This window comes from Candoia aspera, chromosome 7, assembly GCF_035149785.1.
Source record: "Candoia aspera isolate rCanAsp1 chromosome 7, rCanAsp1.hap2, whole genome shotgun sequence".
In the NCBI taxonomy this organism is placed as follows: Eukaryota; Metazoa; Chordata; class Lepidosauria; order Squamata; family Boidae; genus Candoia; species Candoia aspera.
In genome coordinates this window covers 15,726,165-15,752,474 of record NC_086159.1, presented here as the reverse complement: position 1 = coordinate 15,752,474, position 26,310 = coordinate 15,726,165, and the positions used below count along the sequence as shown (strand labels likewise).

General features: G+C 39.0%; 1 protein-coding gene across 2 annotated transcripts in view; it reads right to left on the bottom strand.

Moving 5' to 3' along the window:
* Window positions 1-26,310, bottom strand: part of DCP1B (decapping mRNA 1B) — a 46,832-nt gene that overhangs the window by 7,126 nt on the left and 13,396 nt on the right. The window contains exons 4-8 of one of the 2 annotated variants that reach the window (XR_010068351.1): window positions 14,160-14,226; window positions 10,498-10,633; window positions 4,848-4,958; window positions 3,414-4,256; window positions 134-240 (exon numbers count right to left, since the gene is read on the bottom strand). Coding sequence is in view for 1 of the 2 variants with exons in the window: in XM_063309200.1 (XP_063165270.1) it covers window positions 3,414-4,256; window positions 4,848-4,958; window positions 10,498-10,633; window positions 14,160-14,226 (1,157 nt within the window). In the remaining variant the exon portion in view is untranslated. The remainder of the gene's footprint in view (window positions 1-133; window positions 241-3,413; window positions 4,257-4,847; window positions 4,959-10,497; window positions 10,634-14,159; window positions 14,227-26,310) is intronic. The other variant, XM_063309200.1, reaches the window with a different exon arrangement.

Sequence of the window (26,310 nt, the reverse complement as noted above, 5' to 3'; positions counted from 1 at the left end):
CCAGACCCTATGTCAATTTGTGTGTTTTTAGCAATTTCACATCTGAAACAGCTAAAACAGCATAAACAATTTCCCATATGAATTCTTTAAGAATGTTTAGGTGGATGCCATCTGGATCCAGCGAGTTGGTTACTTCTAATTTGTCAATAATCCCCATAACTTCAGCTCCTCATCACCATCTGCTTCATTTTTTCAGGCTTTCTCACTGCAAAGAGCCAATTCAGGCACATGGTATCCATCCTTCATTATAGAAACATAAGCAAAAAATTGAGTTTCTTGATGTGAGTTGAATACACCTTTAATGCCTCTATTGACCAAAGACCCAAATGACTCCACTTAAACAAATTTAAGTAGAATTTATTCTTAGACATTACATTTTTTTTCGCCCTACAGTCTCTATGTATCTGGTTTAAATTTGATCAGATATGTCTGTTTTCTGGATAAATTCAAATCCAATTATGTTCTGGTTTTGCTAATTGGTTCAGTAACATGTATTTCCACTCCGCTGAGCCTCGTTCTACAGATTACAGTTTTTAAGCCATATGGAGATGCAGTTCAAGCCAATTTGAAATGAGACTTACGAGATGCCTACTGGTAAGGAAGTACAAACAACAGACTCTAGTTACTGAAGGAAATCATGATGAGTTCTTTAAATACATGTTTTTTTCAGTTCAATATTCAAGATGTTGTCTAGGCAACAGGCAACCTAGACAGACTTCGTAAAATTTGGTCCGCCGTCCTTTGAAGACAGTGGGAACAGATGCAATTCCAGAAGATAAACAATTCTAGGGAACAGATTTTGGGGTGTGTTTATTATGCAAGGTCTGCTCTGATTTGTCTGAACATCTGTAAACGTGAGACTGCCAACATTATTTAATGGAAATGTTTGTCCTTAGCTAGGGTGACAAAAAAGGCTATCTGCAAGGCAGAGCACTATGACACAAGATAACAGTAATATTCAACCTGTTGTCTTCACAAATGTATACCTTGCTATGTAATGGGCATAAGATATTTGAAATTAGGAATCTGACATATAAACATCCTTCTATGGAACTTTTTGTTAATTATGAGCCAAGCCAAAAAGTTACTTTATAATAAACTTGGGACTCTGCACTGGCCTTTCTTTATGCAGTAGCATTAGATTTCTCAAGGCAGCAGAATTACGGTATTAAGTTCTCTGGAAAATATAGTTTTCTTCTGCCCTGACATGACTTCTGGGCTCTATAGTTGATAAATGTAGAATGTGACAGAAAGATAAAATAGGGAGCTAATTTTACGATGACCTGAAGACCTGGGAAATCAAGTCCTGGGAATCTTAGTAGCAAGAGAATAATTTCATCAGTGTGTTCAGCAATGCCTGTTGAAGCACCAGGAAGCACCCAGCTGGTTGACTGGAAGACAGGCTTTCAGCAAAAGTTGCCTTTTGCACATGAAAAGAGTCTGGAGGGCACGCTGTGGCAACAGCAGAAGAAAAGACAATTTTGCTCTGTGGGGCACAATAAACTGCTCACAAGTAGCAAAACCTGGTTCTGACGGAGAATGATATAATCAGGAGCAGACTTAGCCTAACCCAATGTCCCTAGAACAGGGTTTCTCATAGCTGGCTGGGGAATTCTGGGAATCGACGTCCACCCATCTTACAGTTGCCAAAGTTGAGGAACACTGCCATAGAATATCCCTCTACTTTCTCCTGTGTAAATAAATCGCCCCTGCTATCACCTATAGAAAAAAGTTAAGCACTGCAATTGGAGACCCTGTTGCGCTAAGAATAGTCTGTCCCCTGCTCCTGGGCATCAGCTCAACTTCCACAGATTGGGAATGCTGCATCACGGCAAATGCCTCCTGCAAGGGATCCCTGAAGCAGAAAGACCTCCTCCTGACCAGCATAATCCTGGTTATGGAATAAAACACTCCACTATTTCTATCTAGGTGTATTTTTTATTATCTATGAAATACATAACATCAGAAAGCTTGTTAAAAATTCCATGGCACTGAGTGATTATACATTCTGCCTTGAACAGTTGTTTTCCCAATTTAATTCTAATGAAAATGTCATAAGCATCCTTCAAAAAATAATTCTTAAACAGAAAATGAGTCATCTGTTCAATTGTTGTTTTTCACATCACTTGTGCTTTCACACTTTATATTACTTCAAGCTGCAGAGCTTAAGAATAAGCTCTTTCCCCAATTTTACTTTTAAAGATATGCTTGGCTGTTACCTGCCGGGGTGGGGCTGACAAATGGCAGGTCATAAGAAAAAGAAGAAATCAAAGGCCAATTCCTCCTGGGAACACAAAGCCCATTATTCAGATGTGAACTTTCCGCGGAGTTTTAAACTGTTTGGTATTGATGGAAGCAGGAAGGTTGGAAGGGAATCTTACTATCATTTCAAAAATGCCTTTTGAGAAGTTCAACAAGAATAGTGATAAACTAGAGCAAGTTGAGAGGAGGGCTACCAAGATGGTGAAGGGTCTCGAAACCAAGCCATTGCAGAAATGGTTAAAGATCTGGATACCATTAGCTTACAGAAAAGACATGTAAGGGGAGACATGATGCCAGCCTTCAAATGCTGTCACACAGTATTTGTCACACAGAACTGTATTCTGTTACACAGACAGTATTCTGTCACACAGAACTGTCGCACAGAAGGAGCGGACTTGTTTTCTATTGCCCCAGAAAGCACAACCAGAACCAAGGGTGAAAATTGCAAGGAAAGAGGATCAGGCTAGACACCAGGAGGAACCTTCTGACTGATGGCCAATGGAACAGGTTGCCATATAAGATGGTGAGTTCTTCCCTAGAGGTCTTCAAACAGAGGCTGGATGGGCACTGGACCCTGCAGTGAGCAGAGAATTCGACTGGACCACTGTTCCCCACCCTTGGCAGTGGAATTCTGTGATTTGAAGTCCACACACATGGAAATTGCCATAGTTGGGAAACAGTGGACTAGAAGAACCCGTAAGGTCCCTTCCAACTCTATATTCCTTCAGTTGTAAGAGTCATGCAAATACAGTTTGGCAACAGCAATGTATGCTTTAGAGCACCTGAAATGACTGTTTATAAACCAATTAAGTCTTCCGATGCCATTATTCAAAGAGAACACAACATTATATTTTTTTCCCTAAAGAAATCTCATCTGTGGGGGGAAAAAAAATACCTCCCAGCCGCACACCTGGGATTTTCAAATCCTTCTTTTGAGTACTTGGAAAGGCTCTAAGGCTTACCCTAAGTGCTTGCTCAGATGAGCTGAGCAGGAGGATTTGCAAAGCACTAATGTGGTTAGAGGGTTAGTGCATTGTCCCTGATGCTGGAAAAGGTCTGCGTATATTGTTTTGAATGCTAAAAAGAGAACCAACCACCTGTTGATGAAGAGTCTCAGATCTTAGCTGCTATCACATTTATCACTGATTTACCTGAAGAAGAGGGGGCTGCTTTTCTGTAGCTGAAGCCTTCTCCATCCACGAATCCAAAGGTTTCAGAATGGGGGTGGCCTGAGTAACTACAGGAAACTTAGCTGCCAAGGTTGGCCGACTGGCTACGTGCAGCTGTTGTTCCTGTTGCACTATCTGCAGTTTCTTCAACAGCTCCTGAGGTGAAATTATGCCAGAATTTCCAGACTGGTTCCCAGAGAGAGGAAGTGACTGCCTGGGAAGCTTGGATTGTTCTTTACCAAGAGCTTGAGCCCCCAACGTTTGGCCTGGGAGGGAGCCGTTGAAGTACATCATGGGTGGCTGTATTACGCCCTTCACCTGGGCCACTGAGGAAATGGCTGGAGTCCTGCTGAAGACTGGTGCAGCTGAATGGGCTAGTCCTGTGCTGTTGCCTTCCACTTTAGCCATCTGTTCGGACTGGCCCTGCAACTGCTGGAGTAGGCTCCGTGTGCTGGCTGCATTCTGGGCTGGATGAGAGGTCCTAATGCGCGGTGAAGCCACGGGCTGGAAGAGCCCAGTGAAAGCTTCTGCAGAAGGGAGACTGCCGTTCTCACAGAGGCGGTTCTCCGGGAGTTCAGAGACTGGGTGAAGCTCTGCCCCACGCACCATCAGTTTTTGAATGGCTGGGCAGAGCTGCTTTTCTGCTGTGGGCGAGTGTCTTCCAGGTTCCTCGTAAGACAAAGAGCGCACAACTCCCTGCCTCGGAGGAAAATTGTCTTGGTGGAGTTTCTGAGATGGCTCTGAGGTATTTGGGTATAAGCTCAATTTTTCCTGCTTTCCAAAGAGGGTCATTAGGGATAGGTGCTGGGGCTCAGAATCTATGTTCTGCAAGAAGGAAGGAAGAATAATTAAGACTAAATCTGACTTGGCTAGCTTCATCGACAATAAAAGCTGGAAACAAAACCCTCACCGGAACCCTGGATAGGGAGAAATGGTTGGAAAAGACAGTTACGGGGGGAAATGGCATGTAGGGGATTGGAGGTATCCCTTACTTATATTGATCTGCTTTGATCTAGCCATGGCAAGATTTTCATTATACAAGGCAGCTAGGTCACATATTTTTCTAGTGTCAGTAGGCCTGATCCCTGGGCACGCACACATACGGTGACAGCTAGCAGCCTATATTTTTCCTGTCATCACATCACAATCCTTTCCAGCAAGGATGTAAGATCCATCAGTCCCCTGACAACTGCTAAGCAGCAGAAGCCTTTTAAAATCCCCACTGAATCAGCCTCAGAACCTGCCACTGGTTTTATTTTACCACTCCGAGTGCAGCTGAAGATGTGTCCAAGTCTCCCACAGGTGATCCTAGGCATGCTTATATTGAAACAAACCCCACTGAACCTAAGGAGTTCATCAGCTGATGAACAGGCTAGTTAATGAAAGTCAATCCCAAGTACAAATGTTCCCACATACCTGGACTTGCTGACTTTCCCTGGGCTTCAGAGGAATTGGTTTGATCAAGTTGGGATTGTGGTGTATCACAGAAGAGCCGGTCATTTGTTTTGGTTCTGAGCACGTCTTACACTGCAACACACAAAAAGAGTATCGCTTTGCTCAAAAAGCAATGTTTCATCTCAAGATCAACAGAATCATAGATTGGGGGGCTAGATGGGACTGCAGGGATCATCACGTCCAACTCGCTTAAAATCTCCAGGGACGGCGATTTTTAACAAACTCCCTAGGTAGGCTGTTTCATCGTTCTACAGATCTTACTGTCAGAACGTTTTCCTTACTGTACACTGAAACAAAATTTAGGTAGTTGCAACTTGTACCCATAATGATGAGCACCATCACTGGAAAGAAACATAGTTCAATTCAGAAGAGGAAATTCAACGGCCAGGCCGAAAAATGACCATGAGAATCAAGTTTACTTGAAGGAACGTAATTTCGTTTGATAGGAATATGCAGTACATGCAGTCCAAAACGTAAGTACAATGCTGATTTCTATGAAAGGCTTTTTAAATGTAATTTTCTGTTCCTGATTATCTCTTCAGTTTGCATGTAACCTACATGTAAAATAAACTAAAGGCTAGGGACCCATTTAAAGCAATAATAATGATTGAACAATAGTGGCTTCAGGTTCCAGATGTCAGCACTCGATTTGAACAGCTTTTGAAGGTATAGAAGTATATGCCCGTCAACCCAAGGTTTTTATAGCACCATGCATACCTCTAGCAAAAATTCTGTACTGTTAGGATATTTAAAGGGATTGACTTAAATTATATACAGATCTGATCTTAAAAAAGAGGGGGGGAAAGCAAAATTGTGCAAATCAGAAAAATCTCACAGACAAATACCTCAACATTAAAAAGCTATCTATTCAAATCCAGGCAAATCAAAGAAGGCCTAAGGAAAAAATAACTGATGTTGGCACTCTCGGTTTCTCTTGAGAGGATATTCCATATATGGGGCATCACAAATGAAATGGTCCTATCCTATATGATAAGCATGGAACATCAGATGTTAGAAAAACACAGAGGAGGGTTCAGAAGATTTGGGCAACCTCACATGTAGAAAAATAGCTCTTCAAATACTCAGGACTCAACATTCTATAGTATAAATTTGCATTCAGATATCCAAAAGTCAAAATGAACTCCCATTACTGCCACAATCCATTCTGCATCCAGGAGACTAAAATGCTGAGATTGAGAAGCTGAATATAAAATCATTCCTGTGAGTGGCATCTGATAATGAAAAACTGAAAAAAAAAAACAGTTTAAAGGATGTACTGTAGATTCTGAGGGAGGCCCATCTCACAGTCATGGGAGTAAAGGAGGCATAGATATATCAACAAATGGCCTAAACAAATCTCTAATTTCTAGAGATGCCTACAGCAGAGGAACAGAAAGGCAAATTTATTACTGGTCTCCATGCTAAGGTATCCCTATTTTCAGGCCCTGCAAGTTTTTTTAGAACGAGTATTCCCAAATTCCCTCATTATCTGTCTTGACAAAAACCAAATCACTTTTCAATAATAATGGCTTATTCTGCCTTATCTATTCCTGAAAAGGAAGGGACCTGGACTTTAAAATGAACAGAATGGCAGGGAAGAATAACAACTCTCAAAGGCACCTTCTGATAGCTAATTCCAATCATAAGACATTTTTCTATGTAGAAATGGCCACAGGCATAAGAGAGATAATTGCTTTATGCTAATCCTCATCCTGAAGAAGAGACTCCTAAGCTCAGCCTTCCTCAACCTGGTGACCTCATGGGAGGCTGGAAACTACCGCCACATGGTTTTCATAGAAGAAAACTACCGACAACACGGTTTGTTATAGATTATGGAATTGTGATCCAACATATTTGGAGAGCACCAGGATGGGCAAGACTGCCTTAAGTCATTGCTTGGCATTTACTTTTTACTTTTATTTATTTTTATCCCACCTTTATTTAGGGTTGCTTTCTGAGGTAGAATGGCCATACACCAAGTAGGAACTGAAATGAACACACTTTATGAACTTAACTGTTCATTAAGGCTGCACATAAAGATACCAGACTATATAGGAATGAATTTGTTCATTGTTTAACCAGCTCATCTTAAGAACCTACCATATTCCAGAGCCAGGGTGATGTAGTGGACTAGGACCAGGAGACCTAGCTGCAGGTCCACCTTCAGCCACAGAAGCTCATGGTGTGACTTAAGGTCAGTCGCTAACTCTCAGCCCAGCTTACCTCACAGGTTTGTTGTGAGGAAATGGAGGAGAGAGTGCTGTGTATGCCACCTTTAGCTCTTGGAGGAAAGGTGGGGTAAATACCTAACAAATAAATAAATAAACTTCATTTTATTGGCTAAAATCAAGGAAAGAAATGGAGCTAGTCTGAAGTTGTTTGATAGATGTTATTTATTTATGGAAGTACACTGTAAACTTTTCTATTCTTTCACTGGAAGTCACTGGAGAACATAAAATCATTAAAGGCACTATCTGCTTAACAGTGTAATAGAAATACCATCCATCAGCCACTATAACCAGTATAACTGTCATCATGAAAATTAATACACTGCATTCCCCTATGAAAACTCACAGTCATTTTCTTACTCCTGTCCCACAGTTCTACCCCTCCCTCCCTCTCATTCCAAATCACAGTAGTGGAAAAAGAATGGACAGGCTGACTGCAGCACATGGAATCTTTGCTCACAAAATGATGAAATGAAAAACAACTATTTTGAGAAGCACGGCTTGAAGCATGATGGCATTTGATGCGGAGAAAACTGTAAAATGTGTCACCTCTTCTCACCCTAATGCAGATGATCTTCAGTTTTGAGAGGACAGCTGTTTCTGCATCTCACTGCATTTCCAAAGATAAAATTCTCTGTGGCATAATATTTCCTTGGCAACCAGTTACATTAAAGAAATTTAGGTGGAGAAACTAAGCAGCAGAAATAGATTGACTCATTCTTCAGATAAATTGTTTCCAAACAAGTGTCTTAAATTATATAGACAAAGGAAGGGAAAAGACTTTAGTATATGTATATTTTTTCTATACACTCTTCTGTGTAAGGAGACAAATAAGTGTAACTTATACTGTAACTGCTGTTGCATATTATCTGAGCAGACATCACTATCTTTCTAGATTTTTAAATAGCTTTTTCAATAATGCCTGCTCAGACTGATAATATGGTGTACATTTTAATATGAAAACCAACATCTAATTCTCTAAGTCATTATTTCTGGCTCTCTGTTGGCAATCCCTTACAATATGTATTCAGAATGAAGTAACTATCGATATCATTAGAATTTATTTCCAAGTAAAACCAGCCAAAAAAATTGTGGCATTAAGCAAGCCATCGCTAAAAATACCAGTTTCAAAAGCAGTTTGATTCCAATGAATCATTTCGCATTAAATAAAACAACAAAAAACTATTTTCTTTGAATGAATTAATGAATTTTCTTTGAATGAATTAATGAATTCAATGAATCCAAAGCTTAACTTATAGATGGTGTATCAAAACTCTGCCAAATGTTGACAACAAGTCCAAATGCTGCTGATAATTAGGAATTGACTGTAAATGGGGGGATATCAAAAGCAAAGAAATACCCTGTGGTTCTCATTGCCCATGTGACTTCCTTAATCACCTACAGATTACCTTCTATTGTCATTTCTATAGTTCTTTCATGAGAGGTGACAGTTTGCCACTGGAACTTCAGGGCAAATTACCAAGCACAAATCAAAGGCCTTGACAGCTTCACTTGTTTCCACCTTAATTTGCTCTCTGTCACTTGTCAAAGCTCTCTGTCCCCCTTGTCTATGCCCAGTCTCCTTTCTCTTCCCATCTTGCTTTCCACTTCCATCTACCCCAGCTCATCCCACCATGCCTTTACTGAAAATGGCCTGAATCACAAAGATTGACTTCTCCAGTGGCCACAGCTGTAAGGAGTTGTAGCTTTCACAAAGACACAACCGTTGCTGAGACAGAGGAGTGCTAAAAGTTGATTGGACTGAACTCTAAGTATAGATGTGTGGTTTTTTTTCTAAATAAAGAGAAAGGAAGTGAATACAGTTAAATTTGACAGAGGCAAAAGGCATCAAAAAATTACAGGTAATCCTGTTTAGTGACTGTCTTGTTTAACAACCATTCACAGTTACGACAGTGATGAAAAAGTAACTTTGTGACCAATCCTCACATTTATGACATTTGTACATCTGTAGAGCAAAGGAAAGCTGAAGTAAAATTGTAAAATCGTGATGTTTCACTTAGCAACCACTTTGCTCAACGACCAAGTTGCTGGTTCCAATTGTGGTCGCTAAATGAGCACTACCTGTAAAATTAATTTTAAAATAATATGGGAACAAAATATATAAATGGATGTATTATTTACATGGAAAGCTTTATACATGTCTTTCAAGTATATAATGAAATGCAAAAGGCCTGAGAATTTAGTCATTGCTATTATTTTGATTTTTATAATGTCTGTGATAGCCACTCCCATTTTGACAATATAGCTACGTACCCATGACATCATTACTTTGCCCAATGTGGCTTTCAGCAGCACTGACAAACACCAGCGTGGTGGTCAGGCACAAAAAGTGATCCATAATTGGCTTTCCCAATTTTTATGATGGATTTATCAAAGGAGAAAGATTGGTGGCAGGAGAGATTCATTTCTGTTCAGCATCAGTTGCTCCCCATAATAATTCCAAATAATTCCCCAAAGCTTAATTGTTTTAGAGCAGCCCATCCCAACCTGAAATACTCTGCAGAGGTGTTGGGGTACAATTCCCAGGGCCCTTGGGAATTTTTGGGAGTTGTAGTTCAACATATCTAGTGGGCCCCTGCTAATACCTGACTTACATGCATATCTTAAATTACTAGCTTAATTAATATTATAGAAAACAAGAAACTGTCATTTGATATACAGTAGCTGCAAACTAATGTATCTCAAGAGGACTATTTAAAAATACTTGCTAGATCAAACATGGCTTCCGTGCTCAATTTAAGGTGTTGGTTATAACCTTTAAAGCCCTACACGGCATGGGTCCAGGTTACCTGAGGGACCGCCTCACCCCGATCACATCGACCCGTCCCACCTGGTCAGGCAGAGAGGGCATGTTATGGACCCTATCCATGAGGGATTGTCGATTGGCAGGGTCCAGGAGGAGGGCCTTTTCTGCCATAGCTCCCGCCCTTTGGAATAAGCTACCCCCAAAGATAAGGCAAGCCCCAACTCTCCTGACCTTCCGTAAGGGCCTCAAGATGTGGCTGTGCCACCTCGCTTGGGGTGGAAGGGGAGACAGTTCATCATGGGGGTGGCTGGCACCCTGACACGGATTCAGGAAATTTTAACAAGACTGCAAATTCGCCATCTTGGGTTTATATATTATAATTAATATCTTAGATTTTGTATTATATTTGTAGATTTATATTTTTATAATGTATCTTTTTAATTGATTCAATTGCTATTGTTTCAAATCTTTTGTAAACCACCCAGAGTCATTTTGAGATGGGCAGTATAAAAATACAATAAATGAATGAATGAATGAATGAATGAATGAAAATAAAGAAAGAGAGAGAGAGAGAGAGAGAGAGAGAATATATTACTTTAAACAGCAGAAGCCCCACCTTTGTATATTCATCTTTGGCTCTGGTGAGCATCTGTAAGATATCCATTTCTTTGCTGTCACCTGAACTTAGGTTTACTGGTGAAATTCCTATGCCAGATCCCTGTTGTGCTTTCAGTTGTTCTTGCTGAGTTAAACTGGAAATGAAGTGTAAAATCAAAAATGAATGAGAAAATGAGTTAATTTTCAATTACTTCAAATAATTAGAAAACATTAAGAACAGTCTTTAGGGGGTTTTTTTGTAAAAAAAACTATCTTAAATGAAAAGCTAAGGTTTGGCTAAGGCTGATAATGTGATTTCTCCAATTTTACACAATTGGACTTTAAAAGACTTCAATATCCCCAACTCAATCACAGCTCATTTTACGATGGTTGGAGATTGTATGCTGGTGAATAGATGCAAATAAATATTTAACTACTAGTAAATGACCAATTTCCTGCCCCAGTTGTTTTATAATTACTTCAAAGAGGTGAAAATTTTAACACATAGTAAGTTGGCTGAACCATAGTATAGCTTAACTAGATGAAACATTGCTGTTCCAATGCACTAAATGTATTTACAATCATATAAATACTCCCCAGCTAGTCTTTTACTGAGCTACTTTTAACCACCAACAATGCCAGGATGATTGGTTCAAAACATAATTTATTAAGAATGTATGGTTCCTTGGGATGATCTTTCTCCTTAAAATTATTTTGTTATTGTTCTTAACTGACTTGTTACTTATTGCTTATTATCATACAGGGTTGTAGATGGAACAGGAAGTTATGAGTATCACCTTCAACCACAATTCTTCCTATGAAAATATTATGTCTGCAATACCTTCAAAACCAACAAGCCGTGGAATAAATTTCCATGGGTTACAAGCCATTTTGACATATCCTATTTGTGGCTGAGCCCACAAGGCTTTCTAAGTGGGTGTGGCAACATCACAGGTCAGACACCAAACAAACCTCTCATGATTTGAAGTCTTCACACACACCAGAAATACTGCTGAGTACAAAAGTGGGATTGTCACAGCAGGGAACTGGAATCAGCTGAGGGGTAAAGTTAGACCAGTGTTTCTCAACCTTGGCAACTTTAAGATGTGTGGACTTCAACTCCCAGAATTCCCCAGCCAGCCATGGGGTGCTGAAGTCCACACATCTTAAAGTTGCCAGGGTTGAGAAACACTGAGTTAGATTGTCATAAGATGTATATACGAAGTTCTATCTCTGCAAGGGGACCTAAATGGGAATTAAACAAGCCAAGATCTATTCTGCATGTGTGCATTCCAGAGAAGTTAGAAAGTTTCTTTCTGTCTCATGGCTTCATGTAATGGTGAAGGGGGTTCTCTTGGTCTGTAAGAGGCAGAAGGCAGAACAGAGAATGTAATTCACTGTCACCTAATTCCTCCTTTTCTATAATGGGAATGATGGTCCAGGAGCTCAGAAGATGCTGGCTCCTGCCATTGATAAATGGGGAAATGGGGAGGGGGGAGGATGTTCAGACATGAAGAAATACTTTATTTTAGGATATTACAGGTACCGAGGGGGGAGAAAACCTGTAATAAATGGGGCCCAAATGCAAGAAACATCAATAATTTTGTATTAAGCTTGTCAGTCGTTAAGGGAGGGATATATTGCAATTCCCAAGGTACTGAATACAGTCCCTAGAGCTCTCTAAACTTTGCTGATGAATTGAATTTTTTAATACGATGGAAGGAAACGCTATTTTATATAAATATATATAGAGAGAGGGGGGGGGGGAAGGACTAATAATTCTATTATGTTAATTTAAATTTAATCAAGTTTAATTTTATCTCTGTGCTACCCAAGCATGCCATTCTAAGTTTTCACAAATTGAAAAAAGTTTGTGCAAACCTGCTCACTGTTGGTGCCTGAACAGAACCAACACAACCATTCCTTGGAACATCTATTAGTTATGGCTCAAGACAGATATTTTTTCAGCTACATACTTTGCCAGCTATGCGAATATCTGTTTCAGATGAATGTTGCCAGGGCAACCTGTTATGGATTGACAACCATTTAAGATCAGAAATCAAAAGGCAAGAATGACAGTTTTAATAACAGAGACAAATAAGCAGGGGACTCCCCCAAAGAGTTCTACTGGGACTGCACTGATTTATTCATTCAGGAGTGGAAGTCTGTGCAGTGAAGGCCAAAATTACAAATGACACGAAATTACTGAGGATATGAAATCTGAAGCAGAAGAGCTCCAGAAAGGATTTCTCCAAAGTGAGCAAATAGACAAGAAAATGGAACATGGTCCTTAATCCAAAAGAAATGCGTATATTGGCAAAAAAACAAGGCATGCGAGATTTGAACTGAGCGTGATTAATCAAGCGTGCTGAAGTGCTGAAAACAGCAACTCGGGATTAGAAATCAGGAAAATACTTTTGGGGGAAAAAAACTACTGGTACCCTACTGATATTACAGTGACTTCACGTAAATTTATCATATGGCTTAATCTGGAATACAATATATTCACGAAAAGAATACCATAGCGATAAAAACGGTTTGAAATGCGGTATCGGAAACAACTTCAGAGGGAAGTTTATGGATTTTATGAATTAAAACAGAAAGATGACAAATACATGGTGGGGATGACAGATGGCAGAAGAAGAGGACGAGCAGGAAGTGGCAGCTTGTCAGATTGAACGGAGAAGGCCTGCTCCCGTATGAGAACATGAGGCCATCCAGTCAAACTGATTAGGAGCCGGTTCAGCAGCAGGCCAGAGAAACTACTGTTTGACATCAGACGTATTTAACTTATTTACCACAAGGCTGCAGGTGATGATCGTTTGGCTGTTATGACTTGGGGGAGGCAGGGGGCAGGGCCTTAAGAGACATTTGTGGAGACTTGGCTTATTATAGCTATCTGAAACCAGTGTTCAGACATCCTCTCTTGCTGGATATCATGTCCCTAGGGGGTGGGAGATGACAGAACCTGTTTCCTTCAACACTATTAGTGGGTTTTCTGGAAGGATCTGATTCTTCTCTGTAAGGAAAAGGATGGTGCATCTTTGGTTAGAGCCTGCAGGGCTGTTCATGACTGTTTTTATATCGTACTCTTATCAATCACTTGGGTAGAGGCAATGCATTTAAAAAAGTGTATCCATATGTGTAGCTTTATCAGAAAAAAGTGAGTCCATATCAGGAAAATTAACACAAGGAATCTGAACTGATCAGAAAGAGGGAGTATCTCTGTGCAATATATTTATTGTGTTCCCCTCAGACTTACTCAGAAATCTATCTACCCAACTATAAATATATAATATTATAGATACTTTTGCATTTATCAGGGCAAAGATCAACAGCCACTCAAACCATCAAAAATAAAATACAAAAATCATTGTGCCAGGAATATTTTTCCTTCTCCAAAGCAAAAAAATTAAATAATCCTTTTCATAATGCAATCTTATGAAGATTTATTCATGAGTAAATGTCATGTTTACAAAGGGACCTACTCCCATGTAGAACCATTCATAAGACCATAGCTTTAGTTGATGTTCTGCTTTAATACGTTCTATGTCTCTATGTCAGTAATCTCAGTATAATAGAGGTTAATTTTAAAAAGTGTATTATAGTAACAGAGACATAACATGCAAAATACAGTTAACACCCCCCTCCCCCAGTCTGTCTTTGCCGACTGGCACTTACTTTTTCATCAGCTCTGCAATTCTTTGGCATTCTTCCTTATCATAAAACCAAATTCCATAAATGGACACTGTAAATGCACATCAAACACAAATGATGAACAACAAAGCCTCATGTATACCAGCTGCCCTCCTTGGCATTAGGAAGAATCACTAAATATTGCTTGCAAAAGAGGTGCTAAAGCTTTAAAAATAGTCTATAAAATTCAAACAGTTGGATTTTAGCTTCTATTCTACTTCTCTATTTACCATTTATCACATGATGCAGATGTGCAATCAAAAAATTTACAGCAACCAGACCTAGCTGATTGGGTGAAAGTTCCCCACTTTGCTGCTCACGATGAAGAGTTATCTTCAGTAATGTATTTCATAGCTCCAGAACACTATCAACTAACCTGCTTAGAAAAACTGCTCTGTTAGGAAATGACTAGACTTCATCCATGGACTTTGTCCATCCATCATACTTTGTCTTGGCTATGTATACTAGTCCCTGGAATTCCAACATGGTGCTCACCATGCTCTATGTCCCATTATTTTATTTTTCAATTAAAAAGGGGAAGCTAGCATTCTGCAAAGCAAAGTGCCACCCTCAAGCATAATCTTTATTCACATAAAATGTCCTGGGCTCCATGGAGACCCTAAAGGCATTCTTACAAAAGAGAAATAAAGGGGCCCAGGGTTATGTTTAAAAATATGTCCACCTGCATAGAAGAGAAAAAAAAAACCCTGAAGTTTCTATGTGCCTCCTGATAAATGACCACCATTGTTATAGTTTTATCTTCTACCTTTCAAACTCCATCTTCACTCCATTATTAACAGTTATATTACTCAAGCTCTACAAGTCTTAGCTTTGTAGTAGAGTCTCATTTAAGAGTCCAATATATTTAAATCAACAATTAGAGGAACCCAGCAAGATCAGGCCAAAATACTTTATGTCCCATATACTGTAGTACAAACTAGCTGCATTCAGGAATCTCAAAAACACAGACAGGAAAGTGATAGCCCTCTTCAACTGCTGTTCTCCAATGGCTGCCATCTAAGGCATTGTGCCTACAATTTCAAGTCTTGGGATGCTTGTTGACTGAGTTTTACAACCTCTACACCAGTGTTTTTCAAACTTAGCAACTTTAAGATGTGTGGAAGTTCTTCAAACTTGGCAACTTTAAGATGTGTGGACTTCAACTCCCAGAATTCCCCAGCCAGTAATCTGGAATTTTCTATAATTTAAAGTACATTTCCTCAACCTGGTACCTTCAGATGTGTTGGGAATGAACCTCCAGAATTCATATAAATTAATAACTTCTACCACTTCCATATGGAATAACATTGAAGATACCATTAAGACATGTAGAATTTTCTGAGAAATCTGGAGAATTATTTTTTTTCCTACATGGGGTGGGGATGGGAAGAACGATAATAGAGAAGTAGTGATACAGGTTATAAAGAAATTTAATTATGAAATCTGATGAAAAGTTGACAGCAATGTTTTCAATTTTGCCCCTATTTTCATGAAAAATTTTAACTACCTCCTATAGCATTTAACTCAGTAAGTTGGAATAGCTCTGGGATTCCTATATAATAATTTAGGAAATACTATTAATTTTAGAGACTGCATAAATAAGTCCATATTTCAAAATGAAACCTCAAATGAAACCTGTACATATAACAAGTCCTGTATGTATAACACAAGCCAACACTTTGTTCTCAGAAATTAGTATAAATTCTATTAAAGGTGACAATAGCAGCTTTTATGTTTAAATATATCACTTGCTTTCAAACCAAATATGAAAATATAGTTTATCCTTCAGGCCTTGATCACAGAATTTGAAAAGCACCTCCAGTGTTGTACAATAAGTTGGTTTTTTAAGTATCAGAGTTCAAGCCCAGTAATATGTATGTTAGATCCACTGATGCCCATGGAATTTACTTCCAACTATATAGTGTTGTTTACCAGAAAGTAAAGTGGCACTGAGTTCAATAGAGCTTTCTTGTCTACTGTACAGCAGCAAGCTACTTCACCATCTCCAGTGGACCTTACAAAGAGGTAGAAGCATTTGAGGATAAATATATGGCATCTCTTGACAATTTCCACTCATCCACCTAAAACTTTCTCAATTTTGCAGTTCTCTGAATTATTGACATACTCTGAGACATAATTCTGTCTCAGCCATCTAATTTATTGTAACTCTTAAGCTATTCTTCTAGAAGAATGGAAAATAAGCAGCATGCAGAGTATGTGGTCCAGCAGAGTGTCCAATGCAGCCTACAACTTTCAAAGCAATCTTGTACTTCACCTATCTACCACTCTCTACCTGACTCCTCCTGCTGTCTCCAATCTTCTTTATCTGCTCACTATCTTCCTCTGCTGAATTTGCCCCCTCAGTATTTCCCTGCGTCTCCCTAGCTTCTCTACCCTCTTCCATCCTCTCTGCCTTTCCCAACCCCACTTGACATTTCCCAGACTGTATACTCTTCTCCATCTCTCCCATACTACCTCCCACAATCCTGTCTGCTCACCCACCTAGTTAGACTAAAAGATGGGGGGGGGGTGTTTTGCTTGAGGAAAAAAAAGGCACTTTGCCTTTGGTAGAGGATGCTCTGATACTGAGACCATTTTAAAGTGATAAGACAAAAAGCAAAAGTGCCCCTGAGCTGAACTGAATATGTGGTGACTTCAACGATGCATCCATGCAATTTTCTTGACAACACTACGGAAGTGGTTTGCCACTGTCTTCTTCTGGTTTTTCTTGTTTAGTCCCATCTACAGTCCTGGGAATCCCCAGTGATCTCTCTTCCAAGTATCTACTACACCCAATCTTGCTTAGTTTTTGAGTCCAAAGTTGGCCCAGGTGCTACTACCTGCTGAAAAAAACCACTATGCTTTTAAAAATATAGAGTTCTTTGTAATCAGGAGAAGGAAATATGAAGCAACCTTTCCTGCTGAAGAAAAAAGCTTCAGCTACTTCTTTTTGGGAGGAAGGGTTTTATAATAGGTTTTCCTATTATAACCTCTTCCAAATAATATAATTTAAAAAGTACAAGAAAATAAAATAATGAGAAAATAAAATAAAATATATAAATTAAATAACAAAGGAAATAAAAAGTGGCTCTGCCCACTCTGGGGCTGTATGCTTTCACAAGCCACTGGAAATTACACATCCCATCCTAGTCTAGTTTCTAGATCATAAACTACACCTTTTAAGAGACCTCTTCTGTTGCTGACATAACATTATCAAAAATACTTCACCATAGAACAGATAGTCAAAAAGTGATCTGATTTTTAAAAAAGATACTAATTGGAATTTTGCCCTGACAGTGAGACAATTGGCATCAAGCCTCCTTCTTATCCATGTGAGGCAGAAATATAATTTGAAGAAAATCAAGTGTACTTCTAAGTATACACCAAAACACAGATTAGAGGAGGACAAATCTGTGAACACAACAAGCAGGGGAGCATATCACTGCTTTTTCCCAATGGCTGGATACAAATGTTGCATTGAGCCATGATGTAGTTTGCTTTCGGCCTAGTATGTTGTGTGAATCCAATCACTGTGGTTTATAACTTATGATTTATTGTTTAGCTTATTCTGCAAACTATAAGTTAATTATAGTTTATTCCAGAAATCATGGATAAATAAACCTTGGTTCTGTCCAACATATGAGCCCAGTCACCATATGGAAAAGCAGACATGATGTATCTGCATGAGTTTGATCAAGTCTATGCTAACAGAGACATCTGTTAGTTGTGTTCCTTTCTGAACATAAAGATGGGGTAACTAGAAAAAAGCATCCACTGTTATTTATAAGGTACTTGGGAAATACAAGGGTAAGCATTATTTCTATAATACATGTTTCCAATAAGAAATATTGTTATAACATACTTCCCTATAACTTTTTCCAATAAATGTTAAAACCACACAAGGTATGAATCCATCCCTTTCTATTTTTCGTAACATAAATCAAAACAATATAGCTTGGGGCTACAGACCTAAAATACTGAAATAAAAAGACTCTCTTAAAATAGAACTGTATCTAAAGGATGCTATTAATGTGCGTCGTATCTGGAACAAACAGTACGCTACCCATCAACATAGGTGTAAAGGGAGGAAGTAACATAGACCATTCACAGGAGTGACCCCAGCTCCTGTTGAGGCAGACAGAGAAAGCAGAAACAGTTTGCCAGGAGTGAGAACAGTCTATTCAATGTTCAGACAAGCAAGAAATCATAACCCAGAAGCCATTTACATGATTGGAGAGAGAGCCTGACACTTCTTTCTCAAATGTGGCTGGTTTCCCTGCTATTTTCGCTTTGTCTAGAACAGGGTACCAGTGTACAGACAAAATCCCCATCTTCCATCTCCTAGGTGGAATTCATTACTAATATATCTTATTTAAATGGATAACTAAAGCATACATTTTGGACTACTTAGAAAGTACTCATTTTTTTTTTCGCTCAAGAAGCATCAAGTATATCAACGGGGCACATCTCATCCTGTTTTTCATAATGAAAATGGGGCACATCTCATCCTTATGATTTTGCAATGCACTTACCCACGCCTAGGTGTAGCTGCATGTCTTCTAATGTGTGCCAAATACCACTTAACATACTTAACACTCTGGATCCAAAAAGGAAGGCTTAAAACAGATGCCACAAAACATATCAAGCCCCCCTCTGCCCAAATATAACCAGATACAGATTAGAAATTGCAGTGGCAATGCAGAAGACCATTGTATTTCGAGGAGTTTAAGTGACATATTTTGACTTTTCTCCTTCACATGAAGAAGCGTGGAGTTTATTTCGAGTTATACTAATGTTTAGCTGGCTTGTTTTTTATTTCTGTTTGAAATGGGGGGGGAGGGAAGAGAAAACCCTAAGATTGTTTTTGTTAAGCACTAGCTTATTTGTATAGTTTCCCAGGTTCTAAGGTTAAACAGGTGCTCCAGACTTTGGGAACTATCCAGTCATGGTCAGATCCTGCAGCCTCTGTACCATGGAAACAGGGTTATGAGGTTTTAGGGCCAGACTTTGATCAAAACCTTAGGATTGCCTTGTGAGTTTGGGAGCTTCTGCACAGACCTGAGCGCTGGGTGCTGTGGAAATTGAGCTGCCCTGGGGTATCTCTGCTGTCTTTATTAAGGGGCTCCTGACAGCCTATGGGAGACCGAGTATCAACTTGCTTGGTATATAATGATTTTTCTTTATGCGATGTTTTTTATCCTTCTGTTTAATCTGCCTAAACTGTCTTTCTGTTTAAATTTGTTTGCTTATGTTTATAATAAAGCTTAAAATCTCTTTATTCACTGGTGTGCTTATTGTCTCTGGATCTAAAAGAACCATCTCTCTGGGCACCTGATCACTGCCTGGACACTTGGCAGAACAGAAATCTCCCCATACAGTCAGAAAATCTGTGGCGGATGCATGGCTGCAAACAGAAGAAAGTATACAGCTATAACAGTATTCATTGTCTTAACAATGCTGTGCTGTGGCTTTTTTTCCTCAGTCAAAAGACCATTGGTCCAAATGTCACAAGATCACGGTTTCAGAAAAGCAAAGTGGCCCTTTAAATTAGCACACTAAAGACAGAAGCAAGGGGAATTTCAAACACTATCTAGAGCCGTTAAGGAATACGAAGGAATCTACTTTTAGAATAGGGCTCTCTCCGGTCTGGAGGGGACTAGATTTTATTTATTAATTACTCAAATTTATATCGCTGCCCATCTCACAGAAAGTGACTCTGGGCAGCTTAAAATTGTACTCATCATTCTGTGACGTCTTAAAATAAGGCAAAGGCCATGCTGTCATTGCATGATTTATGCTCTCAAGAAACAAAAAACTGAGCCTCTTTACCCATCTTCTGAACCCAGACTATGAAGCCATTTGCAACCTCAAGATAATTTCCCTAGAAAGGTTGCATCATTACAAAACAGACTGCATGCCTTTCCTTTTAAGGTGATGCTGTCTTGCCCTTATTTTTTTAATTACTGGAAAATATGTGAAGACTAGACTTCAGCACTTGGCCTGGAACAAACCCTTTATATCAGAGCATATTGCACGTAGATGGAAGGATTAGGAAGTGCCCCTGCATGATCTGCGTTGCATATTGACTAGCTAAGTCCCCTGGGCTTATGTGATGACTCAATTGCTCTGCTTCTGATATCTCTGTATATGTCCCATAGCTTGGGAAAAATATGGTCTCTTACTAGGTGAGGCCCAGAAGACCCAGTAACTCTCTCAAAAAGTTATCCTCTTCAAAAACAAGGCTGTCTTATCAGAAACAGCAGTGGTGGTGATGATGTATGACAACCAGAGACCGCCATGACTCAGGGAGGTGATGAACTGACAGGCAGATGGAGTCCATTAACTTCACTTCTCAGTATAAGTTTTCCTGTAAAACTAGCAGAAGAGGAAAGGGGCTGCAAGCAATCATAAGGCACAGACTTTAAAAAACAGTCTGGAAGGAAAAACTAAAAAGAAAAAGAACAATGCACAGAACTCTGCTTACATTTTAAAGTGCCTTCCTAAAAGTCAGTATTGGGGGAGGAGGGGGCATTAACATAACTTGGCTATTGTCACATATTTTGCGGCAACCTGACTGCTTTGAACAGAGAGCAATTTTTGCACAGCATTACGTTAGAGCACCACTTCTGCTCTTTCTCCGTTGATCTATCTGGTTGTGAATTCAAAAGAACAAGATGTTTCAGACCATCGTTCGAAAAGCAACTTCAGCATATCGTCCACTACCTACACATCAGGCAGGGGAACCTGGGCTGAAGTACACCGGCAAGGTAGTCCATGAAACTCAACTCAGCTGCTTCTATATTCCACCTGGAGGTAAGGATGCACAGTACTGTGTTCTGTAGAACTCTACAAAAAGAAAATCCTTATTTGATGGTGGTATATTTTGCCCAACTTCTGTTTTGGAAGGGGGAAGAACCATGTTTAAAGTTCAGGTTATATATTTTCTAATAGCTGTTTTCAGAGCAATTCAAGCTCAGCAAATCAAATCTCGAGAAGATACCACAGTGAATTTCGAGGGGCAAAGGGAATGTGAAACTAAAATGTAGACTTTACAGGCAAGGTTGGGATCAAGAAATATTGTAGTAAAACAGAATACTGTTTATATCAAGTATATCAAAAAAGAATTGTTTTGCACTGCCTTCAAAAGGTAGTCTGATATATTGGGGACTAGATCTTAGAGGCTTTAATCTAATTCAAAAGAGATTTATACATTTTAAGATTAAAGATTTCAACCAAAGTGTATCAATTCCATATACAATTTTGTTATTTTCACTGTAGAAAAAAAAAATCACCTATTCTTTTGAAGCTCGTCATTCTCCAAGCGCTCCTCATTTACTCTTTTTTAAATTTAAAATCACAATTTATATATGTTGCACATTTAATTTTTTGTGACTTAAACGTAACAACAGCCTAAGGCTTTTGACCCTCGAGGAACCCTCACAATATTTTTCAGGCCTTGGGGATCTGCTGCACATTCAAACTCAAATATAGGCCAGAAGTTGCAAAATTATTATATTCATTTCATGTGTAAGCCTCCATATATGCATTAACAGTGTTCTTAAACTAAAAATAAAGAAACACACATTTTAATGCAAAGTTGCCCAAATCTGAAATAACTTTTTAAATAAATTGTGATCTCCCAGGGAACCCCTAGTGACTTCTCGTGGAACCCTAAGGTTCCACAGAACCCTGGTTGAGAAACCCTGACCTAAGGAATGGCAGTCCTGTCTTTTAAAGTTGCAATAAAAGACTGATTTCCAAGTATTACAGTGGACTTTTTAAAGATTTCATCTTTCAATAGTACTTAGTAAGTACACAGTCACACCAAACTTTGATTTTATCTATTTGCACAAAATCAGGCGTTCTGTTTGTTAAGGATTCAATGGCAGAATAGAAGAGAAATATAAAGACATTTGAAATGTCCTTCTTAAAAATACAGCAGTATTCCAGCTTTCACCACTGTCTGCTTGATGTGGTCTATCTTATCTTCAAGAAATGTTCAGAATTCTCTCACTTGGTAGTGTAGTCCAACACACACACCCCACAAATGTTCAGACAAATTGGAATGTTACCTATGTGCTGAACTTCATGAAGGGAAAATGAGCTTAAATGCATTAATTGCTTGTATGAATCTCTCTCACATCTTTAAAAAGCTTAAAAAAAAAAGGCCATCACAACTCCTTCCACATGGATTAGAAATGCTCCAGTCAAACTGGAAAAATACCCAGTGCAAAATTGGTACTAACTGTTGACAGTCTACATAGCTTTGTTATCTTAGACCCTTGAATCCATTTCTTCTCACATGGCATAGTTTTACTCTGACAGAGTATTAAGCATCAAGTTGTAGATTGAAACCCCTACATCTGAATTACGTATGAATTCATATGTTGTCAAAGTGAGTTTACATATACATTTGCAAGAGAAATAAAGGAAACAGTACATCAGTTGGTTAGAGATTATTTTTATCACTATACACAAATTGCTGAGGTTAGTTAATCTAGCCCGGTGCTGTTTGCACAGACACACAACAGTTCTTTAAGGTGTAAAGTAAATAGCTTTCCAATTACCTAGAATTCTTTAAGCTGAGATGGTGTCATGACCTTGGGATATTTGGGGTGAAAGGCTTGAGTTTTAGTATTGAGCAGCAACACCTACAACTGCTGCAGCTGAAAAGTAGTATCTGCCTTGAAAGATCAGTTGAAAGACATATGCAGTTCTCTATCTTTTAGCTTTAGAGCTTTTGCTTGGAAGATATTCCAAACTAACATTTTCACCATAACGCTATATAGACTTATATAAGGAAGACTGCCCGAACTCTTGTATGTTCCACTTATTTCACTTCTTAAAATACCCAGCTAAAATCAACTTTACTTGTTAAACTAATCTAAAATCCAAATGAAATGCATTAGAACGGCTTGCCAAACCATCCTATTATGGAAGTCACCTATTTGTTAAGGCTACCCTTTTGCTATTCAAAAGACTTGGACGGATGGCAACCAGAGAACTTTATTACTATGTGATACTTCACAACTTGAAATAACATTCTGAGAGAAATGTGGGGTTAACAATCTTTCTATGAAGAAAGAAAACTGAGCAAGAAGAAAGAGCATATGCAGGACAGCTGTTTAAGCACCCATCAATCATTTCTACTAATTTGGAATTGCAGCAGCTGGATCAACTATTGAAATAACTCTATTGCAAATGTACTTTAGAGCTAAAATACTATTGCTGGTGAGCTAATTTTATGGTGTTCCCCTTGCCGAATGCTGTTAACTACAGTGTATGTTCTGAAAAGAGCTACATCCGCCTCTCCTTAAAATCCAGGTTCATAGTACAGGTTTTGGGATGATTCAAGCGCTTCCTCTTTTTCCCGACCTTTTATTCTTTTTTCTTCGCGCTGTTTGGAGATAGCAGCCAATGGGCTTGCTTTCTCTGACAGGAGGCGGAGCTCAGGTGGTAATGTGAGCGATGGGGAGTGGCTGTAAACACCCAGGCTGTAAATTCGTTCACCCACCGCTCACCTCCTGCTGTGTGGCCCGGTTCCTAACAGGCCACGGACTGGGTGTGTGTGTGTGTGTGTGTGTGTGTATGCATGAACAGTGTTCCTAAACTAAAAATAAAGAATGAAACTTACCTCTTTAATGTGAAGCTGCCCAAATTTGAAATAATTTTTTAAATAAATCGTGATCTCCCAGGGAACCCCTAGTGACCTCTTGCAGAACCCTAGCATGCCGTGGAACCCTGGTTGAGAAACCCTGCCCTAAGCAGTTTAAAATCTCAAGAGGTTTATGAAGGGTGTACATATAGACCTTCAGCAGTGCTAACTAAGGGGAGCAGGGGTACTCAATCTGCAGATACCAGATGTTCTCCCACCATATCTGCACTATATGCCTGATTATGACATTGCTATTCCAACATACTTTTGGCATGGCAGATAATTGATTATACGTCTGGCCGCCTTATTTGTCCTTGTCTGATGATACCACTTCTGTCTCTGATTCTGCTGAGTTTTTATTATCCACTTGCCTTGAGGTCTTAATTCTGATGATAAATCAATTTATTTACATTGCTTTCATTTTCAACTGCTCTGTAGTCACAAAAGTAGATTAAAAATAACAGAAAACAATCCTACACCTATGTCTGGTGTACAGGTGTCCAACTTATAACTTTCAGCATTTCGTATCACTGTTTGTAACGAAATGTCATTATTGCTTGAACATGGGAATAGTTGCAACATTTTCTGGAGTCATATAAACTTGATATGAGTGAATATTTTTGGTACAGTGACCAATTTGTAATGATCTTTGATTATCCAGGCTTAGAATGATAGGAGCTGAACTGCAGCATATCTGGAGGGTACCAGGTTGGGGAACACTGCTGAATAGCATAGTCAAAGGAGCAAGAAATCTACAGGTTGTACATTTGGAAAGATTTGTGATGGCTGATTTGCATGCACTCCTCCTACCTTACAGCAGGAGAATATATATCATTAGTTTCCAAAATTTGTTTTAGGAAACCATGGGCTCTTCAGAAGATTTTCAGGAAGTTCTTCAAGATATAAACTGCCCTGGAATGTTGTCCTAGGACAGTTCACAGATATTATTAATAAATAAGATTAATAACAGTGACAAGCTTTTCTGAAATACTGCTTGCTAACCATGACCAAAATTTTTCTACAGTGTATTGTTTTAAGAAAGTTTTGAATAAGCTTTAAACTGCATTCTCATCAATCATATCTACATTTATGCCATCTAACATACTACATGTCTTTGCATGGCACTGCTATAATAATATTTAATAAACAAATATTTTGTTTTTTGTACAATATTATTAACCTATAATTGTAAATATTAATACAATAATATTAATATTAATATAATAATAATAGTATAATAAGCACATATTTTTGTTTTATATTATATATTTTGTGTTTTTATTTGTTTTATTATAAGCCGCTTAAAGTCACGTAAAAGTGAGATGGGTGGCTATATAAATTGAGTAAACAAACAAACAAATAATTTAACTTGTATGCTGCTCAACTCTCAACAACTCTGAGCAGCTCACCACAATCAAAGAATTACAATAAAATTGATTAAACGTGAAAAATAAAGTTAAAGATGGCACTCTCCCTCACCAAAGGCCTGAGTGAAGAGCAGAGTGGGGGCCATCCAGATCTTGGGGGGAACCTCGTTTCAGACGGCAGGTGCTGCTACAGAGGAGGTACATTTCCAGGTTCCTGAGATGACATTGTTTAAATGAAGGAACCTGGAGTGCTCCAACCCTGCAGGATTGAATTGGTCAGGCAAATGTTACGGGAGACAGGCGATTCCCCCAAGTAACCAGGCTCTATGCCATATGGAATACAGAAATTGCTTCCCTAAGGTGTCTAAGTTTGACAGTTCTGGGTTAATAATTTTTGGTGTATTTAAGTTTGACATTTTTTGATACAGGGTATTTGAATAATATGGCTAAAGATTTCTGGTCCAGAATATAAAAAAAATTCCCTTCTCACCCCTATGGGTGGGTATGTGTTTTCCACAATCTTGGGCCTTCTACCAGAGGCCTGGGCATTTGAGGGTTCTGCACAGTATCTTAGCTGTTCCCAGCACTGCCCTCTTCTGGACAGAGAGCTCTGATGTTGTTCCTGGGATCTGTTGGATCCCACTCTCCCAGCTTAGGAGTCACAGCACCTACCACCACTGGGACCACTTTGGCCTTCACTTTCCACATCTTCTCTCATGTATGTATGTATGTATGTATGTATGTATGTATGTATGTATATATGTATAGTATACCAAAAGTCAGATCCCATAGGCTAATCACAGTATGTCTTTTTTTTCCCAGAGAAAATGTTACTGTACTTAGGAATGCTCAAAGATCATGCGTCAAACCAGTAAGGAAGTGCTTAGAAGAAAACGGCAACCAATTTGAACATTTAATGTAATTTATATAAGAAATTATCGATGGGGCCTGACTTTTGGCACGCCATCTGTATATGTGTATATACATACACATACATACACAGAGCCAGTCTGGTGTAATGGTGAAGGGGCTGGCCTAGAAAGCAGGAGGCTGGGAGTTGTAGGCATGGGTGATGAGTGATTTTCAGCTAGTCACTCTCTCTCAACCCAACCCA